General features: G+C 48.9%; 8 protein-coding genes across 8 annotated transcripts; 5 read left to right on the forward strand and 3 right to left on the reverse strand.

Moving 5' to 3' along the window:
- Positions 1 to 98: 98 nt before the first annotated feature.
- Positions 99 to 1,220, forward strand: FTJAE_3714 (uncharacterized protein; the record flags this gene model as incomplete). The annotated part of the gene is made up of 1 exon (XM_037350042.1): positions 99 to 1,220. One exon carries the CDS (start codon positions 99 to 101, stop codon positions 1,218 to 1,220), a length of 1,122 nt encoding a protein of 373 aa, XP_037209128.1.
- A 750-nt stretch (positions 1,221 to 1,970) lies between these two features.
- On the forward strand, positions 1,971 to 3,038 carry FTJAE_3715 (polyketide synthase enoylreductase; the record flags this gene model as incomplete). Its single annotated transcript, XM_037350043.1, has 1 exon — positions 1,971 to 3,038. One exon carries the CDS (start codon positions 1,971 to 1,973, stop codon positions 3,036 to 3,038), a length of 1,068 nt encoding a protein of 355 aa, XP_037209129.1.
- Positions 3,039 to 4,273: 1,235 nt separating this feature from the next.
- Positions 4,274 to 5,632, reverse strand: FTJAE_3716 (Zn2Cys6 transcription factor; the record flags this gene model as incomplete). The annotated part of the gene is made up of 1 exon (XM_037350044.1): positions 4,274 to 5,632. One exon carries the CDS (start codon positions 5,630 to 5,632, stop codon positions 4,274 to 4,276), a length of 1,359 nt encoding a protein of 452 aa, XP_037209130.1.
- Positions 5,633 to 7,390: 1,758 nt separating this feature from the next.
- FTJAE_3717 (transcriptional regulatory) lies at positions 7,391 to 9,958 on the reverse strand (the record flags this gene model as incomplete). The annotated part of the gene is made up of 6 exons (XM_037350045.1): positions 7,391 to 7,437; positions 7,494 to 8,631; positions 8,681 to 9,019; positions 9,077 to 9,108; positions 9,173 to 9,663; positions 9,840 to 9,958. 6 exons carry the CDS (start codon positions 9,956 to 9,958, stop codon positions 7,391 to 7,393), a joined length of 2,166 nt encoding a protein of 721 aa, XP_037209131.1.
- A 526-nt stretch (positions 9,959 to 10,484) lies between these two features.
- FTJAE_3718 (major facilitator superfamily transporter) lies at positions 10,485 to 12,177 on the forward strand (the record flags this gene model as incomplete). Its single annotated transcript, XM_037350046.1, has 4 exons — positions 10,485 to 10,735; positions 10,790 to 11,168; positions 11,220 to 11,297; positions 11,350 to 12,177. 4 exons carry the CDS (start codon positions 10,485 to 10,487, stop codon positions 12,175 to 12,177), a joined length of 1,536 nt encoding a protein of 511 aa, XP_037209132.1.
- A 410-nt stretch (positions 12,178 to 12,587) lies between these two features.
- Positions 12,588 to 13,559, reverse strand: FTJAE_3719 (alcohol dehydrogenase; the record flags this gene model as incomplete). The annotated part of the gene is made up of 1 exon (XM_037350047.1): positions 12,588 to 13,559. One exon carries the CDS (start codon positions 13,557 to 13,559, stop codon positions 12,588 to 12,590), a length of 972 nt encoding a protein of 323 aa, XP_037209133.1.
- Positions 13,560 to 15,984: 2,425 nt separating this feature from the next.
- Positions 15,985 to 16,716, forward strand: FTJAE_3720 (acetoacetate decarboxylase; the record flags this gene model as incomplete). The annotated part of the gene is made up of 1 exon (XM_037350049.1): positions 15,985 to 16,716. The coding sequence occupies one exon, from the start codon at positions 15,985 to 15,987 to the stop codon at positions 16,714 to 16,716; it is 732 nt and encodes a 243-aa protein (XP_037209134.1).
- Positions 16,717 to 17,441: 725 nt separating this feature from the next.
- FTJAE_3721 (uncharacterized protein) lies at positions 17,442 to 18,325 on the forward strand (the record flags this gene model as incomplete). Its single annotated transcript, XM_037350050.1, has 3 exons — positions 17,442 to 17,688; positions 17,745 to 17,921; positions 18,066 to 18,325. The coding sequence occupies 3 exons, from the start codon at positions 17,442 to 17,444 to the stop codon at positions 18,323 to 18,325; spliced, it is 684 nt and encodes a 227-aa protein (XP_037209135.1).
- Between the last annotated feature and the right edge of the window lie 668 nt (positions 18,326 to 18,993).

The raw sequence follows: 18,993 nt of genomic DNA on the forward strand, positions 1-18,993 counted from the left end.
AATCCGATCTTTATTGCCTTCTAGTGGCTTAACCTTCATCCTTCACATCTGTCATCCTCAACTCACGCTTATTCACAATACACCTTCTTTTGCCCAAAATGTCTGAGAAGCTCATATCTCGTCTCGATATCGAGACTTCAATCTCCACGGAAGCAGTCACCCCTTCACCATACATCCCAGGCTCAGGCAATGTTTTCCCCAAGTTCGTCGATGCAATCTCTCAAACGGGCTGGGAGCTCTGGTACTTTGACGGTGTCTCCAGAGATGACCAGTCTGCCATATCTATCGGCATCAACAGAAGTGCCGAGGGCCTAAAGCACGGCGGCTTCAAAGTTCAGATCTTCACTGTCTGGCCTGATGGACATACCTGGCACCGTGATCTGTACCTCCCAGAGTCAATGGTCACTTCTGAAGATGGCCATATCTCTGCTCTGTGGGAAGATGCAGCTACTGGAAGTAAAGTCTCTTTCTCTGTGACCAGAGACTATTCCTTGACTGTCTTGGCTTTTTCTGTGCCTGGCGTTGTAGAAGGTACCATGCAGCTTGAGGCTCTACCGGGAGATTCAGGTCTTGACACCAACCCTCATGTGGGACCGCATGTACCCTACGTCCGCCCCATGGGGAGAGCTTCTGTCAAAGCAGACCTCACTCTCTTCTCCCAGGACAGTGCAACTTCTGAGCAATTCATCCTCGGCCCATCTGCAAACGGCGGCATGGATCGTGTCTGGACACTATACTCCTGGGCCCACTTCATGACTGAGTCATACTATCTCCGTGCCCAAGTCGGTCCCTACGCAATGCAGATAATGCGCATCTTTTCTGATCGCGAGAGCGGCTGCAAGCCATACACAATGGCAAGACTGTACCGCGACGGCAAGCTCATATGCGCAGCTAACCAAGTCCTCACCTACGAAGAGCAGGATTTCTCTCAAGACTCTTTGATTCTCAGCAAGCGCTACGACGCATCCTCTGAGAATGTAGTCACAGGTGCGTATCGCGACAAGAATATCGGGTATATAGTTGAATTCGTTGCAAAGGGAACAGGGGGCCAGCGGTGGATGTTTCAGGTTGATCATGAGCGTATCTTCTGGAATTATCCTACGAGTGCGCCTGGGCCAGAGGGGACGGGTAATACCGGGTTTGTCGAGTCGGTTATTGGAGGTGCAGATGAGGAGGCCTTCTTGGGTGTTGGGACGGGAGGTCAATGTCAGTTGAGCTAGAAATTTGAGTTGCTATAGGCTATTTTTGTTGGAAATGACAGGGTTGAATGCAGTGTTGATCAATTTAGCCGCTGTGATTTATATGCCGAGATCTTGGCTGGTTAGAGGGGAGTCATTTAGCCGTGCTTAATTGACTTGGATGACTCGCGTCGCGTTGCCAAGCAAGTGGGGGTCCTATCGCAAGAGTGCTTAGTCCAGGGTAGGACTAACGATCATGCTCAGAATTACATACTTACTTCGGCATCAGAAGATGGTCTCAATAAGTAGGCACTCCGTACCTATGTAATAGTATACGCCTTTCCACAATCACCATATATAGTATATTAATTGTTGCGTTCCTTTCTGTCGTTCCACTCCCTGCTGCATCTAAGTAAATTGTTCGGGGCTGCCCTGCTAACGCTGTTTAATACATAAACAATGCGAACTCGAAAAAGCACTCGTCCATCTCTAATCCCGATGGACAAACTGACTGTGGATGATTTGACACGGAGTAGAATTGCCCGTTTTTTTCCATGTCCAGAAACTCCGAGATCGTTGAATATGCCGTCCAATGTCTCGTCGGACTTTTTCGGTATGTCGCGATATTGCACCGCTCGCCGAAACGTGTCGGGGTTCTAGTTACGAAATCAGTTCCATTGCCAGACATGACAAATACATTCCTTTTGCGTCTTCGTCATATCAAGTCAAGCAATCTTCACAGTCCCCCAACTCTACAATTCATCATTCCCTCTCATCACCTAATTCATCATCATGGGTCAACGACTGCAAAGCGCCTTGGTCGGCACCCCAGATGGGACCATTCGTCTTTCCCAGACAGAGCCGATCCCTGACATCACAGGGGACTCAGTCCTGATCAAGACAAAAGCTCTGTCAGTGAACCCCGTTGATACAAAGATGATCGGGCCATACGTCACGCCAGGTGCAGTCGCAGGCTTCGACTTTGCAGGCGTCGTAGAAATAGTCGGCCCTGAAGCTACAAAGTGCGATATCAACGTCGGAGATCGCGTTTGTACTGCTGCAATGGGTATGAACCCGCTGAACCCTCATGTTGGTGCTTTTGCCGAGTATACTGCCTCCGTGGAGTGGATTCTGCTCAAGATTCCGCCTCATCTCAGCTTTGAAGAGGGTGCGTCGCTGGGCATCAGCTTCATGACTACCGGCCTGGCCTTGTTCAAGAGTCTCGGTCTACCCGGCACTCCTCTTAAGCCGACCACGGAGCCCATACCTGTCCTGGTCTACGGCGGTTCTTCAGCCACGGGCACTGCGGCAGTCCAGCTCGTCAAGCTAGCAGGCTTTGAACCCATCGCAACATGCTCGCCCCGCAACTTTGACCTCGTCAAGTCATACGGCGCCAGCGCTGTCTTTGACTACCAAGATCCCAACTGCACAGCGGACATCAGAAAGCATACCAAGAACAAGATCAAGTATGCGCTAGATTGCATCTCTACCACGTCAAGCATGCAGTTCTGCTACCAGGCCATTGGTCGCGCTGGTGGTAGATACACTGCTCTGGAGCCTTACTCTGAAGCTGTGGCGCGTACGCGCAAGGTTGTCAAGCCAGACTGGATCATGGGGCCGCAGATGTTGGGCAAGGAGATTCGTTGGCCGGAGCCTCATTGGAGACCTGCTAGTGCTGAGATGGGGGAATTTGGTGTTTACTGGACGGCGGTTCTACGGGAGCTGCTTGATAAAGGGTCGATACGACCTCATCCGATAGTAGTGAAGCAGGGAGGACTTCCTGAAGTCCTTCGCGGGATTGAAGATATCAGGGAAAAGAGGATTTCCGGAAAGAAACTTGTGTTCCAAATGGACACTTGAATTACACGAGATAGCTCTAGTTTTAACATGACACGTCCATTTCTTCTCATATCACCCTACGCCTACACTTTGTCTTAATATCATAAGTACTGCAATATTAGATCATAGAAAAGTATAACCCTACGAGTATACCACTTACTTTGAGAGAGAGAGAGAGTCTCTTCAGTTCATATCTTTCGGTGCGCTAATCGGGCTTTTTCGGTGATTTTGGTAGGGCTGTATGTATGTAAGACGTGGCATCGAGAGCCGAAAGCCCAATCGGCACGAAGGACGTTTTCTTGGCAGTTGCAACTCCGCCTTGGTGACGCAAGTCTACTCGTTATCAATTCTCCGAAACGAAGAAGTGGCTGCGGGCATTGAGAGACTAACGATGTGAGTGAGCCGGCAGTGACGATAAGCCCCCAGCGACAATTCAGCCTCAGAACGTCAAATTTAGATGAGGCTAAATTTGGCACGAGGAAGGGATGATATAGACCCTTTGACGGAAGAAATAGATAATATGTACTCTTTATCGTGTTTCTACGGGTATGTCTAGATCAGATCCACAAATTCACCATTCACTTGACACGGCCAGGTCACTGTCGCTTCTTAGCACGGCAGAATAATGACCTGCGAAATGACGACAAAAAGGCTCCTACTTTATATATGCACATGAGAAGACTATGGACATAGACTTGAGTAATTCTTCCTCTATCTTAGATGATGAAAAGAAACTTAATATAAGTTCGCGTTAGAGGGTTCTAAGGCACGAGTCTCGAGTGTTGAGTGTTTCTTATGAGGATTTTACAATGCATCTTATTATGGCTCTATAGAGTCCCATAACAGATTATCTCTAGTAGCTTAAACCGATTCTGCGAAAATCATTGTTGTATGATAGTGAGATGACTAGAGAAAGCCGGGAGATGATGAGTATAGATCCGTCCTCGAGCAACATGTGAGTTTTTGGTGAGATATGGCCAAGATCTACATAGACTGAAAGGCTTAGATTTATGGATCACGAGAGTCTCTGTAATGAAATAAAAAAGTAACATTGTGATGCGACGATACTTTAAATGCAACGTTAGCACAAGAGGGCCGTAACGTGGTACTCCCAGTAACCCATGATCATGAATGTCGTCAGTGGTCTCTTCTGAAATCCGTGAGTTCAAAGTTTGTAGTATGCATCCTAGATCTCTACTCTATAAAGCCCTTTGCCGTAAGTGTATGATCCTCCCATGCCCTGTTTCTCCGTACTGTTAAAGATTCATCTTCTCACGTATCAACGCCTTGAGCGATCTAACCTTGATGGATAACTCCCGCATCTCCTCACACTCCTCGGTATCAGCCATGACCACAGTCGACCTAAAAACAAAGTGCACCATGTAATCCGTCCAAAGCGACGTCCTCCCCAGCTCAGCACTAAAGTCCATACCCTCGACATCACATGCCCTCTGCTTCACCACACTGATGGACCGCGGAAGACCAACAGCGTCTTCCACGGACTGGAACGCATCGAGCAGGACCTGAACGGCCGTGCAAATCTTGGTGCACGTGTCGTCCGCGGAGGGCAGTTCTCCGAGCTGCAAGCCCCACCTATGAGAGGCCAGTGCTGCCTGGGAAGGGTACGGAGACGGTGTCTCAGGGAGGTGAGTGAGGTGGTTCTGGAAGTGGGCAAACACCAGGCTGTACAGCTTGATGAGGGATGTGTAGCAGCTTAGAACGAGCAGCATCGTTGGCATGCCGACGGAAGCGGGTCTGGGGGAACCGTTCATTTTGATAGATGATAGCACTTCGGCGTAGTCAAGCATCTCTGCCGACGGGATTGGAGAACTCCCGTTTCCTGACGAATGAGCGTCGGAGGAGATGGAACTTGTGCCCCAAATACAGCTAAGGATGGCGCAGAAGTCCTGAGATAGGTTCAATACACGGCCAATTGGGTAGTTTTGCAGCTGCTTTGCGTCGGGAACATTGGACCACGGGGATTCTTCTAGCGACTTTGAGGTCTCGTGGATCTTTGTTACGAGATTTGACAGTTGCACAATGGCGTGTGGCGGAGTGTGCTCCGAAGACTCCGATATGTCCATCAAGTGCCCAGCCTCAGCAACAGCTGGAGCAATGTGATCAAAAGCAGACGGATACTGCGCGTGATAAGTGTTTGTCGGCATACCAGACGGCGCAAGGTCCAGCATATTTAACCCTTGACTCATCCCCAGATCCGCCCAGAAGTCACCATCACTCATGCTTGAGCCATCACCTGTCGTGCCGATGTCAATAGCAAGCGGCTCCTCAGTTTCCTGGCATGCAAGCTCGTCGATCCACGGGGTCCAAGCCCCAGGCGAAGCCAGGTTCATCCCAGCAAGAGACGACGAGCAGACAGGCGGTGAACTCTTGTGCGGTGGCTCGCTGTCAGGCTTGGACTTGTCGGGCTTGCTCTTACTGGCAGTGCGCTTTGATTGGCTCCGCGGGCCAAAAACGCATGTCACCTGTGCCCTGATACATCTTGTGCATCTATGGGGCCCTGAGCGTGAGTCCTCTGGGGAAACAGTGCATTTGAGTTTGTGGGAGCGACATCGGTCGCAGCTAGACCGGATAGATTGGCTGTTCCGCGTGGACATGTTGTGTGCTATGATATGTTATGCTTAACCAAAGTGTCGGGTTGGGCGTGGAGAATTATGTTGTGTGCTGTCAAAAAAACTTGATGTTGCAGGAAGGCCTAAGCATGGGGACAAAGAGGAGAATAGTCACAGTGCAAACGTCACTGGTACCGATCAGTGTAACGGCAGCAGCTTTCTGGCCCGTACGGGAATCTCCCTATATAATTGTCCAGAAGAGAGGCACTTTTTGCCTGTATGTCTCTCAATTAATCCTTGCTTCTTGTTGCTGAGAAACTGCTCACAGCTTTACGATTTTCCGTCTTGAGAAGGATGCGAGGCAAGGTTTATGCATGCGGTCATGTTGCGAGAATGGTGGTCAGCATTCTAAAGACCTCAGGCCATTTGCTATGACGGCAGAGCGCGGATGGCAATCCTGACGGGGGGAAGGGTGCAGTAGCCGAGCGCTGCAGATTTAAGGATACAAACATGCTTAATTTTGATGCGACATAAACCTTGATTGCAGGCTGACGGGGTTGCAGTTGTTGGGCTGACATATCGGAATACATAATTGCCGCCGCGTGTTTATGTAAAGATACAACGTTGGGCTGATATCATATTCTACAAAGCAGGGTGAAACAATATGTACGTTGGTCCGACCAATGTCTCAGCCCGTCTATTCGTCTATTCGCAGGCTGGTTGCTCAGACCTCTTGACAGTGAGTTACTGATCCACCTGTCAGTGCACCATCGGTTAAATACCTTTTGTACAACACTAAACGATCCAAAATGTGTTGATTCTGCAAAGGATTGCCCTCGATTAATGTGTCTCGATACGTTGAGAATAAAATTGTTCGCTTAGACCCCTCCATAACCTTGTTTACGGCGGAAGCCGCCCCGGTCCAATGGGATAATCCCACGGGTAATCCGGGACCTAGCATCTCAGATGGCGCTATGTGCTTCTCGTGTGAGCTCAGTATTATCCCGCAATCTGCACGCCAAGAAGCTTACGGCAGCCGCACTCTGTCGTCGAGGTTGTACTGCCAAGACAACCAGTGACACGACGTGGATTCGTACCCCTGTTGGCATTCGGTGGCTTAGTTCTTACGGGTACCTCGATCTGCCGCCGCTAATGGTAAGTTTAGTTTACTTTCCGTCCGCGAAAGCCGGAGCGACTCTATTCTCGAAACATTCCCCCAGAAGCTCAACTCGGATACATAAGACACTTCGGCTCCGGAATCTTCTGTTCGCTTACTACGTACAAGAAACTGCGCCGCAGATAAGATGATCCATTGTGATAGGCCCCCTGTCCATCCAGGCTGTGCTCTACATTTCATCACCTGCAGGCGGGTCTGTTCATTGTTCGTGACACTTTAACAAATAAGTCGTCACATAATGAACGTGTTCCCGCTTACTCTATAACGTTAATCATTCGTTCATCATTTCCGCTCTCGGTGAGTGATGCGTGGGGTGTCAGGATGCTTTTCCGCTGACAGGTCATGACCTTTTTCGTCATCGGCCGTTTCGGGACGGCCCGCATTCACGAGTTCAGCCAGAAGACTCAGGTTACAGGGGTCGAATTCGCTATGAATTTTCGTATACGACGAACCAGGCGCCTCCAAGCTGCCACTCAATGTCTTGGGTCGCAGTGATTGGCCTCAAAAAGGATGTGAGCACCTCAACAACCTGCGGAGTATCACGGTAATACCGCGAAAATGCCTATTTCCAAGCCAATTCTGCTTGCCAATGTCATTTTATCCACCCTCTCACCCAATGCATGTCATTACAAGTTCCATGGCCATGTCAGAGACCCCATTGCATCTACCGTCTCTACGGATCTAATTATTAAACCCTGAAAGTATGTGGGACTCTCAAGGTTGACTTACCATCCATTGCTTGCCACTGATTACTCGGGGTAGCCATCGGCGCAGCCAGTAAATCATACGCAAACGTGGCCCAGTTCGGCATCATCGTGCCATCAAGCATTGGAAACTGTGAGCCGAGACCTGATGGAATCTCTATTGCCCCACATGTCAGCTTCAACACTTCCTCTCTGGTGTATGACTTGCCTGGCTGATAATCTTTGATGCTCGAAGAGGCATAGCCCGAAGGAACGCCGAACGACATGCTCGAGTCGAACCCTGAATCTGCATCTGAGGTATTATTGACTCCGAGGACTACAGCCAATGCTTTCACAACTTTCCTCGCTTCTTTGGATGAATTGCTTGACTGTAACCAGATGTCGTAAGATCTTCTGAGGGACACCAGGATGGTTTCATCCATCGCCGCTGACTCAGAAACCTGCATGCCCTCGCGTTTCGTGCTCTGCAGATAAAACAGTAACACGGATGTAGCGAGGAGAAAATCGTGGTTAACTAATGAAGAGACTCTCCATCTTTCTTGGTAAAGCTGACAAAAAGGTTGTGTTTCTTCTTGCAGCATGTGCTGGTAGTCTAGAAGCTTGAGTGCTGACTCCAAGACGATACGTTTGGAATCAGCAGAGTTTGCTGGGGGACCAAACATGAACTTTCGGTGGAGAACGATCTTTGCGCGGTAGAACAAGGTTTCCAGAACGACCTTTTGCATGATGTTCTGCGGAGAGTCTGTGATGCAGCGGGCGAAGGAATGCCACTTGAGACAGTCTGGGATCGACTTGCGTGCCTCATCTAGTCTGCTATCCATTCTCTCCACCTCAGTGTATGTGTACGGTCGGACATCAGCCGCAAAGTCCCATATATATCCGACCGTTGTCGTCAATCTTGCTTTGACAAGACGGTAGAGAATGGGGGTTAATTCTGTGTCTGGCCTCGACGGGGGCATTCCAATAGTTGTCTTGTCAAAGTCATTGTCTTGGAGATTTGACGGCTCCCGTGTATCAGTCTGCCACTGCTTGATCATTCTTGGTAGCCCCATCTGAGCAGAAAGACCAAGATCCATCTCGACCAGAGTCGCCCAGACCCTTCTCCGCATTTCCGTGGCAAAGAATGACATGCCCTTGAAATGCTTCGGATCTCGATGATAGCCCTAGGGGCGCGTTAGCCCGGGAATAAGCTCAAAGAGACCCTGAGCTTACCATATGTAAGGCAATCTGAACCGTGTTCCCCATTAGGATCCAAATGTCGATCTTCGCATCTGTGCTCGAAAACACCTCAGCGGCTATGTACAGCATAAGCGTCTCCAGCACGTATGGCCCGCCTTTGGTGTAGTTGCCAAGAACAAGGCATTGGCCAATCCGTAGCCTGTACGTATCCGCCATCTTCTGAAGATCTCTCTCCATTGAAAGAGCCGCGGGGGATTGTACGCCAGGGTCGAGGCGGAACTTTTCGAATTGGGTTGCCAAGCACATGATTGTGAACAAAAGGCCCAACCAGAGGGGCGACACTGCAGATGGATCATTCCAGAAGTCTTCGTACTAATGCTCAAATGGATTAGTCAATCTGAATAAGGTCCTAGGGTTGTGTTTCCGTACCTCCTTGAGGAATTCCACGCTGTGTAGCACGGCTGGGCGCGGGGTGTCAGCATGCGTGGTTGCACGATATAGCCAAAGCTGTATGACATGACTAACCGGGAGACATTTCGAACGAGTTAAAATAACGTGAGACCAATCGGTCTACTACCGGGCGGCTTAGGGTTAAGATCGACGCCAGTATCTCGTCCTTGCTAGCGGGCTTGGGGCAGCCGTAGAACAGCTGCGGGCCAGTCATCTCCGCGGCAGGCGACTCAACCCCATGCACATCAGGATGCGCCGCCTCCTCCTCGCTATCGAAATGATCTTTGAGCTCGGCAATCCCGTCGAGAACAGCAGCCCAGTGCGAACTCCCCACGTAGTTCGCCCCTCGCGACTGCATGCTCCCGTAATCATCAGCGGGTGTAGCAGCGACAGCCGTGTCCACGGGGGAACGGGTACTTCCGACGGGGGAGCAAGGCGTTCCTCCTCCGTGATGGCCCTGGCTGACGGAGGACTGCTGCATCAGATCGAAAACAAGACTCTCAAGGTGGCGGATGCGATCCTGTGTGGTTACACGAGGCTGGTGTGCCGCATCGCCTCCTGCGACTCTGTCAGAAGCGTACGTGCACGACAGCCCAAGCTCTCGTTGCACACAGCTACTGCAGGGTCTTTGGCGGTCACATCGTAGTCTTACAAAAACAGGGCAGAAAACGTCAGCACGTGGGGGAGGGTCAAAGCGGAGAGGAACGGAAAAGAGAGACGGCAAAGCGCATTGCATACGTACTTTCTCCTTCTACACAGGTTGCATGAAAGCTGCGGCTTTTCGCGTGGTCTGCTCGAGGGGAGACGGGCTCTACCCTGCGGTGTTTTCCCAGGCCCCCACTCTGTAGTCTGGTCCGCCATGGATTTAGGGTCTGTTTTGATGGAATTACTAAAGCTTGGGTGAGAAAAATGTAAACAAACGGAGGAGAAATGGTGGCCGTGGAGTTTCGGAATAAATTTGACGTCGAGGAATAATTAATGTGCTGACAGAGTGAGATTCTAACCAAGAGGGAATAACTCAAGCCAGGTTACGGTATTTGTCCTGCATCTCATCTGACGCACAATCCCTGTTAGCTCCCGGATCTGGTCATCATCCGCTCCGATCCTCCGCTCCGATCCTCCGTGGCCCACTCCCCATGTCCGGCCCGATGCTCCAGCCATGCAGGCATAGCATCACTCAGCTTACTGTATACCCCACACACCTCGCAGCGCGTCCATATAACAAACCATCTCAAATATTCACGAGAAGGTTTTTTTGTTTTGCAGATCCACAAGTTTCACGTCGCATGCAGCATGCACGTAGTCTTATCATCCCAGTAAGAAATATCACATCTTATAACCAACAAATTGGTCCAAAGAGGAAATACTCCCCATTTTCACAACAGCCATGTCGACAACGCCTCAGATGTCGCAATCAGGCTTTCAGGATGATCAGTTGGAGGCTGGTGCACGGGAAGATATTGGGGCTGAGACTGAAGAGAAACCGTTGTCGACTACTGGCACAATGGTTGATGAGCCTCAGTCCAATCCCAATGTTGTTGATTGGGATGGACCTAATGATCCTGAACATCCACTCAATTGGTCCAAGGCACAGAAGAACTTACACCTTGCTATCGTGAGTCTGTTCACTCTCGCCGCGTAAGCATCTACTCATCTCAAACCGTGTTGAACATGCCACTAAGTATCGAACAGAAATCTGGCTGCGACAATGTTTGCCCCAGGAGCAGCAGAACTATCCGATGAGTTCAACATCACCAACTCTACAGTCACAGCCATGACAGTCAGTCTCTACGTCCTGGGCTTCGCACTAGGTCCTCTTCTGCTTGCACCTCTCTCAGAATTATACGGGCGCCTTATTATCTATTACTTTTGCAACTTGGTGTACATCGCCTTCACATTGGGCTGTGCTTTCAGCACAGACGTCGCCATGTTTCTCGTCTTTCGAATCATCGCTGGCTGTGCTGCCTCAGGCCCAATGAGTATTGGCGGAGGTACTGTCGCCGATCTGTTCGTTCAGGAGCAGCGAGGAAAGGCCATGGCTCTCTTCACTGTTGGGCCGCTTCTTGGACCTGTAAGTCTCTCCACTCACGACATGTTATTGTAATGTCTGACTTGTTGTCAGGTGATTGGGCCGATCATTGGAGGATTTGTCTCCGAGAACGTTGGGTGGCGATGGACATTTCGCATCCTCCTCATTTTGGTAGGTCATTGTTCAATCTGCAGCGAATTCTGATTACTAACATACATCACAGTCTGGCATCATCGCTGTTGTCACGTTTGCCCTCATGAAGGAAACAAACTACACTGTCATTCTGCAAAAGAAAGCCCTTCGAATGCGCAAAGAAACTGGCAACGAGAAACTGGTAGCCAAGTTGAGCAGAGATGAGACTCCTGGCCAAATGCTGGCACGTGCCATTGTGCGACCACTGAAGCTGCTCATATTCTCCCCAATCGTGCTCCTGGTATCACTATACACTGGCATTCTCTTCGGCCTCATCTTCCTCCTCTTCACCACCTTCCCCTCCGTCTTCCAAGATGTATATGGTTTCAACCCGGGGGTCGCTGGACTCGCATATCTTGGTCTTGGAATCGGCATGGGTCTAGGCCTCCTCATGTTCTCTGTCCTCAGCGACAAGCTCCTTGGTCGCAAGAAGGGCGAAGAGAAAGCCGCTCCAAGACCAGAGGATCGCCTTCTTCTCATGAAATGGCTCGGCCCTATTACTCCACTTGGCCTTTTCATCTATGGCTGGACGACAGAAAATGGTGTCCACTGGATCGTCCCTATCATCGGCACATTCATTGTGGGATTTGGCTCCCTCTTTGTCGTCATCCCTGGTCAGATTTACCTAGTTGATGCGTTTGGGGCCGAGGCAGCTGCCTCTGCTATGGCGGCCAATCTGTTAGTCCGTTCACCCTTCGGAGCCTTCCTTGACCTCACAGCTGAGCCTCTGTACTCGAAGCTTGGGCTGGGCTGGGGTAACAGCGTCCTTGGTTTTATAACCCTTGCTTTTACTCCTGTTCCATGGATCTTCTACACTTACGGTGAGAGGCTTCGGACTCACTTCCAGGTTGATCTGTAGCTTCGAGCACAGTCTCCATGTTTAGTTCAACATAAATTATAATAGAGATGTGCTGGGCTGGAGATAACGTAAAATACATGGTGGCCCACCAGTACTGCGGATGACAGGTTGTCTAGGGAGGTTTACTGTTGCTAACTTGGTTCAATTCTTGCTAAACGCACGGAAAGAGGTCAGAAAGTTCTTATTACCTATGTACGTCTAGAATTAATAGACTAATAAACTCGCGGATCAATCGTGACTTCCAAACACTTCTCAGATCAGCTTCGTCTGGTGTCCAAGTTTTGGGGCCGACTAGAGATAGCAGTCATGAATAGACCGTCCGAGCATAAGACTTGACCTTCTTATAGAGCAGAGAGTCAATTTTTGGAAATATCAAATATAGCTAGGAAGATTTGTACTACAAAGGTCGTCTACTCCAGACTCGGACGGACAAACAAACGGCCCTCAACCTTGTTCTTCTTTATATCCTCCAAACCCTTTGGTACATCCCAAAAGGGAATCTCTTTCAACTTCGGCACGATCTTTCCAGAGCTAATTAACTTCAAGACCTCCACCAACTCCTCTTTCGACGCGCCAAATGAGCCCCTCAAACTAACACTCTTCGTAACCAACAACAGTGATGAGACCTCCACACCCTGTCCATTCAGGCCAACCATCGCAATAGTGCCACCCTTCTTGACAGCGGCAATTCCCGCAGAAATTGTTGCTGTGGTGCCAACAAAGTCGATAACGGCGTCGAATGAAACATCGGAGAAATTGGCGAGACTAGAGGCGCACGCGACCGCCCCCAAACCTTTCGCATCGTCATATTTATCCTCGTTGATATCAATTCCATAGACCTTGGCGCCCTGCAGTACAGATATCGCAACTGCATTGAGGCCGAGGCCGCCGATTCCAATGATTGCGACAGTCGTTGACTCCTTGACACCAGCGGTCACAACTACAGCGTGATATGCCGTGGAGATAGAGTCCGTGGCAACAGCTGCTTGGGGGAAGGATACTCCCTCTGGAATCTTGACCAGGTGTTCATAATGAGCTATGGCAAACTCGCTATAGCCGCCATCGTAGCCGAGCCCAATCGTTGTGGATCGTGTTGCCTTTTCAACGGGATGAGCTACTAGGGCGACTACCACGCGATCGCCGATTTGAACTGGTGATGGCTCTGATCCGAGCTTGACGACAGTTCCGGCTACTTCGTGCCCAAGAGTAATTGGAAGAGATCCCAGCATAGAGATGCCGTGTCCATCAACATAATGGGCGTCAGTATGACAAAGGCCGGCTGCCTTGACTGAGACGAGGGCCTGGCCCTGTTGTGGCGTAGGGATGAGAAGTGTTTGAGGCGCAAATGGAGATTCTGGGCCGCCGTATTGGAATGCTTGCATGATGGATGTGAGCTTGTTGTGATTAGATATGTGGTGGTTTTTTTCCAAACACGGCAAAAGGACGCTGGATGGATATCGTGCTTAAATATACCTCGGCCTTGAAAGACTGGTTTGATTCACTATAGTCAAGATGCATTCTAATAACTTGGCCAATGGCGCCGTTTCTTTGGCCCAAATAGTCAACAGCTTGTACGGGTAAAGAATTCGGGCCGAAGAACTCTTTCGATATCTTGAGGTCTTCCGAGCTTCAGTAATGAATACTACTCAAATTCCAATACCTCGGCTGCTGTGCATGACGTTATATGCATATGTCGTGACATGTCTTTGGCACTAATGCAGGCAACGTTGATCGCAGATCTTAGCAGTGTCATGATCACTTCGATAAGATTTACTTGCATCAGCAAAATAGTCGTACTCGCCAAAAAGAAATTGTCATGATGTGTTTCTCATCTACTGATTCTCTCCAAATACAGGTCAAAATAAGCTTGTACCCGCTCTCTATTATACACTCGACCTAGCACCCATAGACCACCACCGTTCACTTATCTTCCATTCGTCCCCGTCTCTTCCGTCAGTGAGATGCTCCCACTTCTCCAGAAACCACGGCGCTGCCTCCCAGTTCTGAGCGTCCCAGGGCGCCGCGGAGGGCAAAGAGGTCCCGTTTGCAAAGCCCCAGCATCGAAGACCGTCGTTGAGTAAGTCAAGACAGAAATCCTCTCTGTCAATCAACGGTGGGGTTGAATGTACTCCGGTGATGGCTTTGGAGCGAAAGTTTGGCCATGGAATGAGATCCAGTGTTGGGTGATGAGCCATCGTTAGCTGTGCTTGTGTGGGCACAAGATCTGATTGTATGTTCTTCAAGTAATCTTTGAGTATCAGACGCATTTGAGCTGCCTGCTCCGTAGTGTCTTCGCCATCTTCCAATAGTTCTTGTTGTATGAGCTTCTCTCTTAGGCAAGGAAATGGCGATTTGGATTCAAAAGATATGAGGTCGTGCCATGGGATCCCCAGATGTCTTGCATTCATGGAAACAGCAGACACAAACGAAACTCGGCAGAGAAGAATGTAGTCTTTGGGCTGGAAGTGACTTAATGGGGGTGTCACTATCTCGTGAATCCTGGAATTATGTCCCGACGGTATGTTTAATTTTCCTAGGACACTAATACCGGCCTTCGTTGCGGCTCTGAGATCAAAGCTGCCTAGACTTTGTTGAATGTCATGAATCCATTGGCTCATTGGAAGATGCATGGCGTTGTCGTAAAGTGAGGGGCTCACGGGATATCCTAGGAAGATGAGGCCATATTTGATGATATTCCGGATACCAAAGAGCTCTTTTGTCATTAGTAGGAAAAAAGTACGACGTTCTCGTTCTGGGCAGGAGTCGATGCAGGAGAAGAAGTCAGAAGCCTTAAATGCCGTTGTGATTTTTAAGCTGTGACATTCTGCATCGACGACATTAGGACAGATGGTTTTTGCCAACTGACTTGGTCCAACCGCTCGGTCTTGATAGTTATGCTGCGCCGCTACTACGCCATGCATGCATGAGACATCCATGGTAGATGGAAAAATGATGCTAGAGATGGCTAGATTCTCCAGCATAAGTCTCCTATTTCTTTGGCGCGTGCCTGTTGTTCAGGCTGTTAGCCGCGTGCACGAGACTGGCATGTATAACATACGATAGTTTCGCTGCGACAAAGCATTCTGCCGCCGTCTGTGCTGTGAGGTCATATTCAAAGGAGGCCGCGCCATTTTTGTCAATTGAGAAAGGCTTCATGTATCAAGTCGAAGTTGGACCACGTTGATTGAAGCAGGAAGAAATCGTTTATCGGAACCCTCGGGAGACAGATGCATAGCGTGATAAGAGGGGCCATCACGAGCGACCCTCCATGATACATCCATCCGATCACCCTGCAACCTTAGATAATGAACTCCAGGCAAGCTTTTTGTTGCCGATTTTGTGACTTGGGTATGCCACAGGCAGTAAATATAACTGCTGTGAAGTAATTTAGGTTAGGCCATCTGGCGTATTCGTTGGTCGTGACAGACAAAGAAGCAAGTGGGCTCATCGTGGTGGTGTGACTTTCGCGAGCCGAGGTACACATGCCCCAGACACTACGGACATATGATGGGTTGGTCAGTCTCATGAGGGCTCCTCGATCAACCTATCTTGCAAACGTTTAGCCTCTGCAGGCAACGTCAGCAAATCACGAGGTTAATAAGGTGAGGTGTGCGGGCAACGCAACGGCATCAACGCGAGGACTGCAGGTTTGCCGAAGAAGACAAGACATACCAGTACAGCAAGCCGTTTATTTAAGTCAACCTCATAGTCCAAATCTGAGAACTGGGGTACTTTTATTTACAAACCTTCACGCATATACACTAACATTTCCAAACGCCTCTAAGACTGCACAAACCCACCGCAATCATGCCTCAGGGAACATTGCCTTTGAATGGCGAATCAATGCCAACATTTATGCCAGCATACTCAAGAGCAAGAGGAATCTTTACCAATACTACTGCAGTCGGCATCTCATATCGCGTTGCCGCATCTCAGGTCGCCCATCTTGTCCCAGATGTTCTCGAACTAGAGGAAGAGCCGCTTATGACCTCTCTCTTCCTCAGCTACGGAATGAGCCCTGTTGGGTCCTATACTGAATATGCCCATCAAGTAGAGGTTACCTACAAGGGCAAAAAGTTCCACTATAACCTTCTGTTCATTCTTGATAACGACGCCGCCATTTTCGCTGGTCGAGAGCTCCTTGGCTTTCCCAAGGTACTTGGAAAGAGTTTTATTCAAGAGTTCACAGGTACACGCCTTGTCACCGGCAGCACGGAGAGGCCCGCTGGAAGAAAGATGGTGGAGTTTGAGTTCGTTCCTGAGAAAATGGTCACCGACGCGCCTCCACCAGATAGATGGATGCTCAACTTCCGCAATATTCCATCGCCTCACGTTGGTCAGCCCCCATCTGTTCAAGAATTCCTTCCTGTTGGTCTGGGGATGAGGTGCGATGAGGTTTGGACGGGAATGGGTTGTGTTCACTTCCTGAGGAAGTCGATGTCTGATCCTTGGGTCAACTTGGACATATTGCGATATGAGGGAAGCTTCATGGCAAGAAACGCAACCGCCGAGCTGCTTGTTCGACAACCTTCTCAGTAATCAGTATGTTATCAACGACCTTGAAGGCTACAGGTCAAGGTGTTTTAAAGCTCCCTTTCCCAATCGTAGCAACAAGTACTCCGTATATATGTTTCTCCTCCTAATAGACTCATTTACCTCCAAGCCCCTCTTCAGAACTTAGGGTAATTGATCGTCGAGCGGCTCTCTTCCGCTTGTCTTTCGCCTCCTGCTAGATGTAGACATGAGCGGGACGATCCTATTTCATATCCTGGTATGGTCTTTTTAGCTGAGAATAATATTCTATGGCTTGTTGCCTGATTGGTTAGATAAATATTAGTCTATTTTTAGTACAGATGCCCGGCATCTTTTAGCATCTTAAGATAAGAGAGTAGCAGTAGGAAATTTAATTTCTTTATTATTTCTATAAAGAAGTATTTAAGAACTACTAGACAGACTATTAAGACATTTATTATTTATTACATATAAACTATTTTAAGTTTAATAAATTAGTTTAATTTAGCCTCTTTACTCTATAAATAATACTAGATTATAAGGTTGCTACTATTTAACTAAGCTTATTACAGAATGCCGGTATCCGGAATTCAGCCTTAGTCTATTTAACAGCCCACTGGGTTCAGTCTAGTAAATGAGTTAAAACTCAAGTGCTGGCTGTTGTAAATTAACAGAGCATTTCTAATCCCTTTACTATCTATTGTCACTGTAGACAAGCCTATCTGGCAATATACAATCCTAACCCATTCACCATGCGTGTGGTGACATCTCTTGCTTTAATAGTTGTCGGAGTTGCCAGCCTCGCCTGCTGTGACTCCAAATTCATCCAACCTCCAGAATCGAGCTCCAAGCAGCCTTCAGATACCGATATGACCAAAAACAAACGTTATGAGCAAGGTGCCAAGATCCAGATCAAATACGAAACAGACATCGACCAAATTGCCATCGAAATCTATCAAATTCCTCTGAACGGGGTCAGCGCCTACAGATCATTAGCTAGTATGGCACTACAGGTCTCTCATCTTTGCACTCATTTTGCTAATTCAGGTGACTAGGAAATGGATCGGAAAATCCAACTTACTGGCTGGCTGAGTACGACTTTCTCGGATTAGCAGAGGGTAATGAGGATTCTGTTTACTGGTTTACACTTTTTAAGTCCAGTCAAGGCCAAGTCGCTCGATCGGACTACTTTAATGTCAGTTCACCCCAGGCTGATGAGACTACGTCTGCCAGTATATCAGCCACAGCCACTGGACCAGGACTCGCAACTTCAGCCTCTGGACAGCACGCATCGGCATTGACGACTGGGTCAGAGACGGATACTGAGCACACTTGATCCACCTCGACCACCTCAACCATCTCATCTACAAAATCAGGGTCCGAACTATCTCAAGGAGCAACGGCAGGTGTAGCCGCTGGCGCCATCATTGGTGGTCTTTTGATTCTCGGTGGTATCGGATTGCTTGTCTGGCGGCGATTTGGGAATGGCAGAAAGAACATCAAGGGAACAGAGGAGGCTCAGGATCAACAGCATCAGTTCTATCCCTTGGAAACCAAGGTTGAACTTCCGAGTGACATTACCACTCATCCCTCAGAATATGCAACGAGCCGTCCGGGATTACACGAGGCACCTTAATTTGGGAAAGAAAAAGAAGGAGCGGTGTGAAAGCTCTCCTTATTTAGCGATTTGCGTGAATTTGGCGATCCGGCAATCTAAAGGCTCTTGAACTTGGTTGGAGTAGTAATCTGAATATAAGCGAGATCAGACTCAACTTGAGATCCCTGTATTCTGATACATATCATTCAGACCTTGTGCTACTAATCCATCTGCTGAGATATGGTCGCTAGACCAGCCGGATATCCAGATGAGACCCGCTGCCGTAGGCAACTAACCCTGGCAGATTATACTTTCGAAGGATCTCACACAAATCCTCCCACAACTCGGCAAATGTTGAATTTCCTTCCTGGCGGAAGATCTGCAACTCTCGGCCCACTGAGTTATCTTCAAGGATACCGGATTGGTGAGTTCGCCATTCAGTCGGCCTTACAAGTATTGTGTTCCGTAAAGCCGAAGGATTTCTAGAGTTTGTAGGATCTATGAGCGGAATGCACTGCTACGGAGGACCATTGATGTTGTCCAAAGTTGGCTACTTCAGTACCTTGGCTTTGAGATGATACGTGTGTATTAATCAGGCGGCACAAGGGAGGAGTCGAGACCTGGTTGAGTATGAGGGACTGCATATATGCGAAGTACGATATCTATATAAAGGGCTGGCGCATCACTATTGTTTGTAACTCAGAACA

This window comes from Fusarium tjaetaba (assembly GCF_013396195.1).
Source record: "Fusarium tjaetaba strain NRRL 66243 chromosome Unknown NRRL66243_c0000070, whole genome shotgun sequence".
Lineage (NCBI taxonomy): Eukaryota > Fungi > Ascomycota > Sordariomycetes > Hypocreales > Nectriaceae > Fusarium > Fusarium tjaetaba.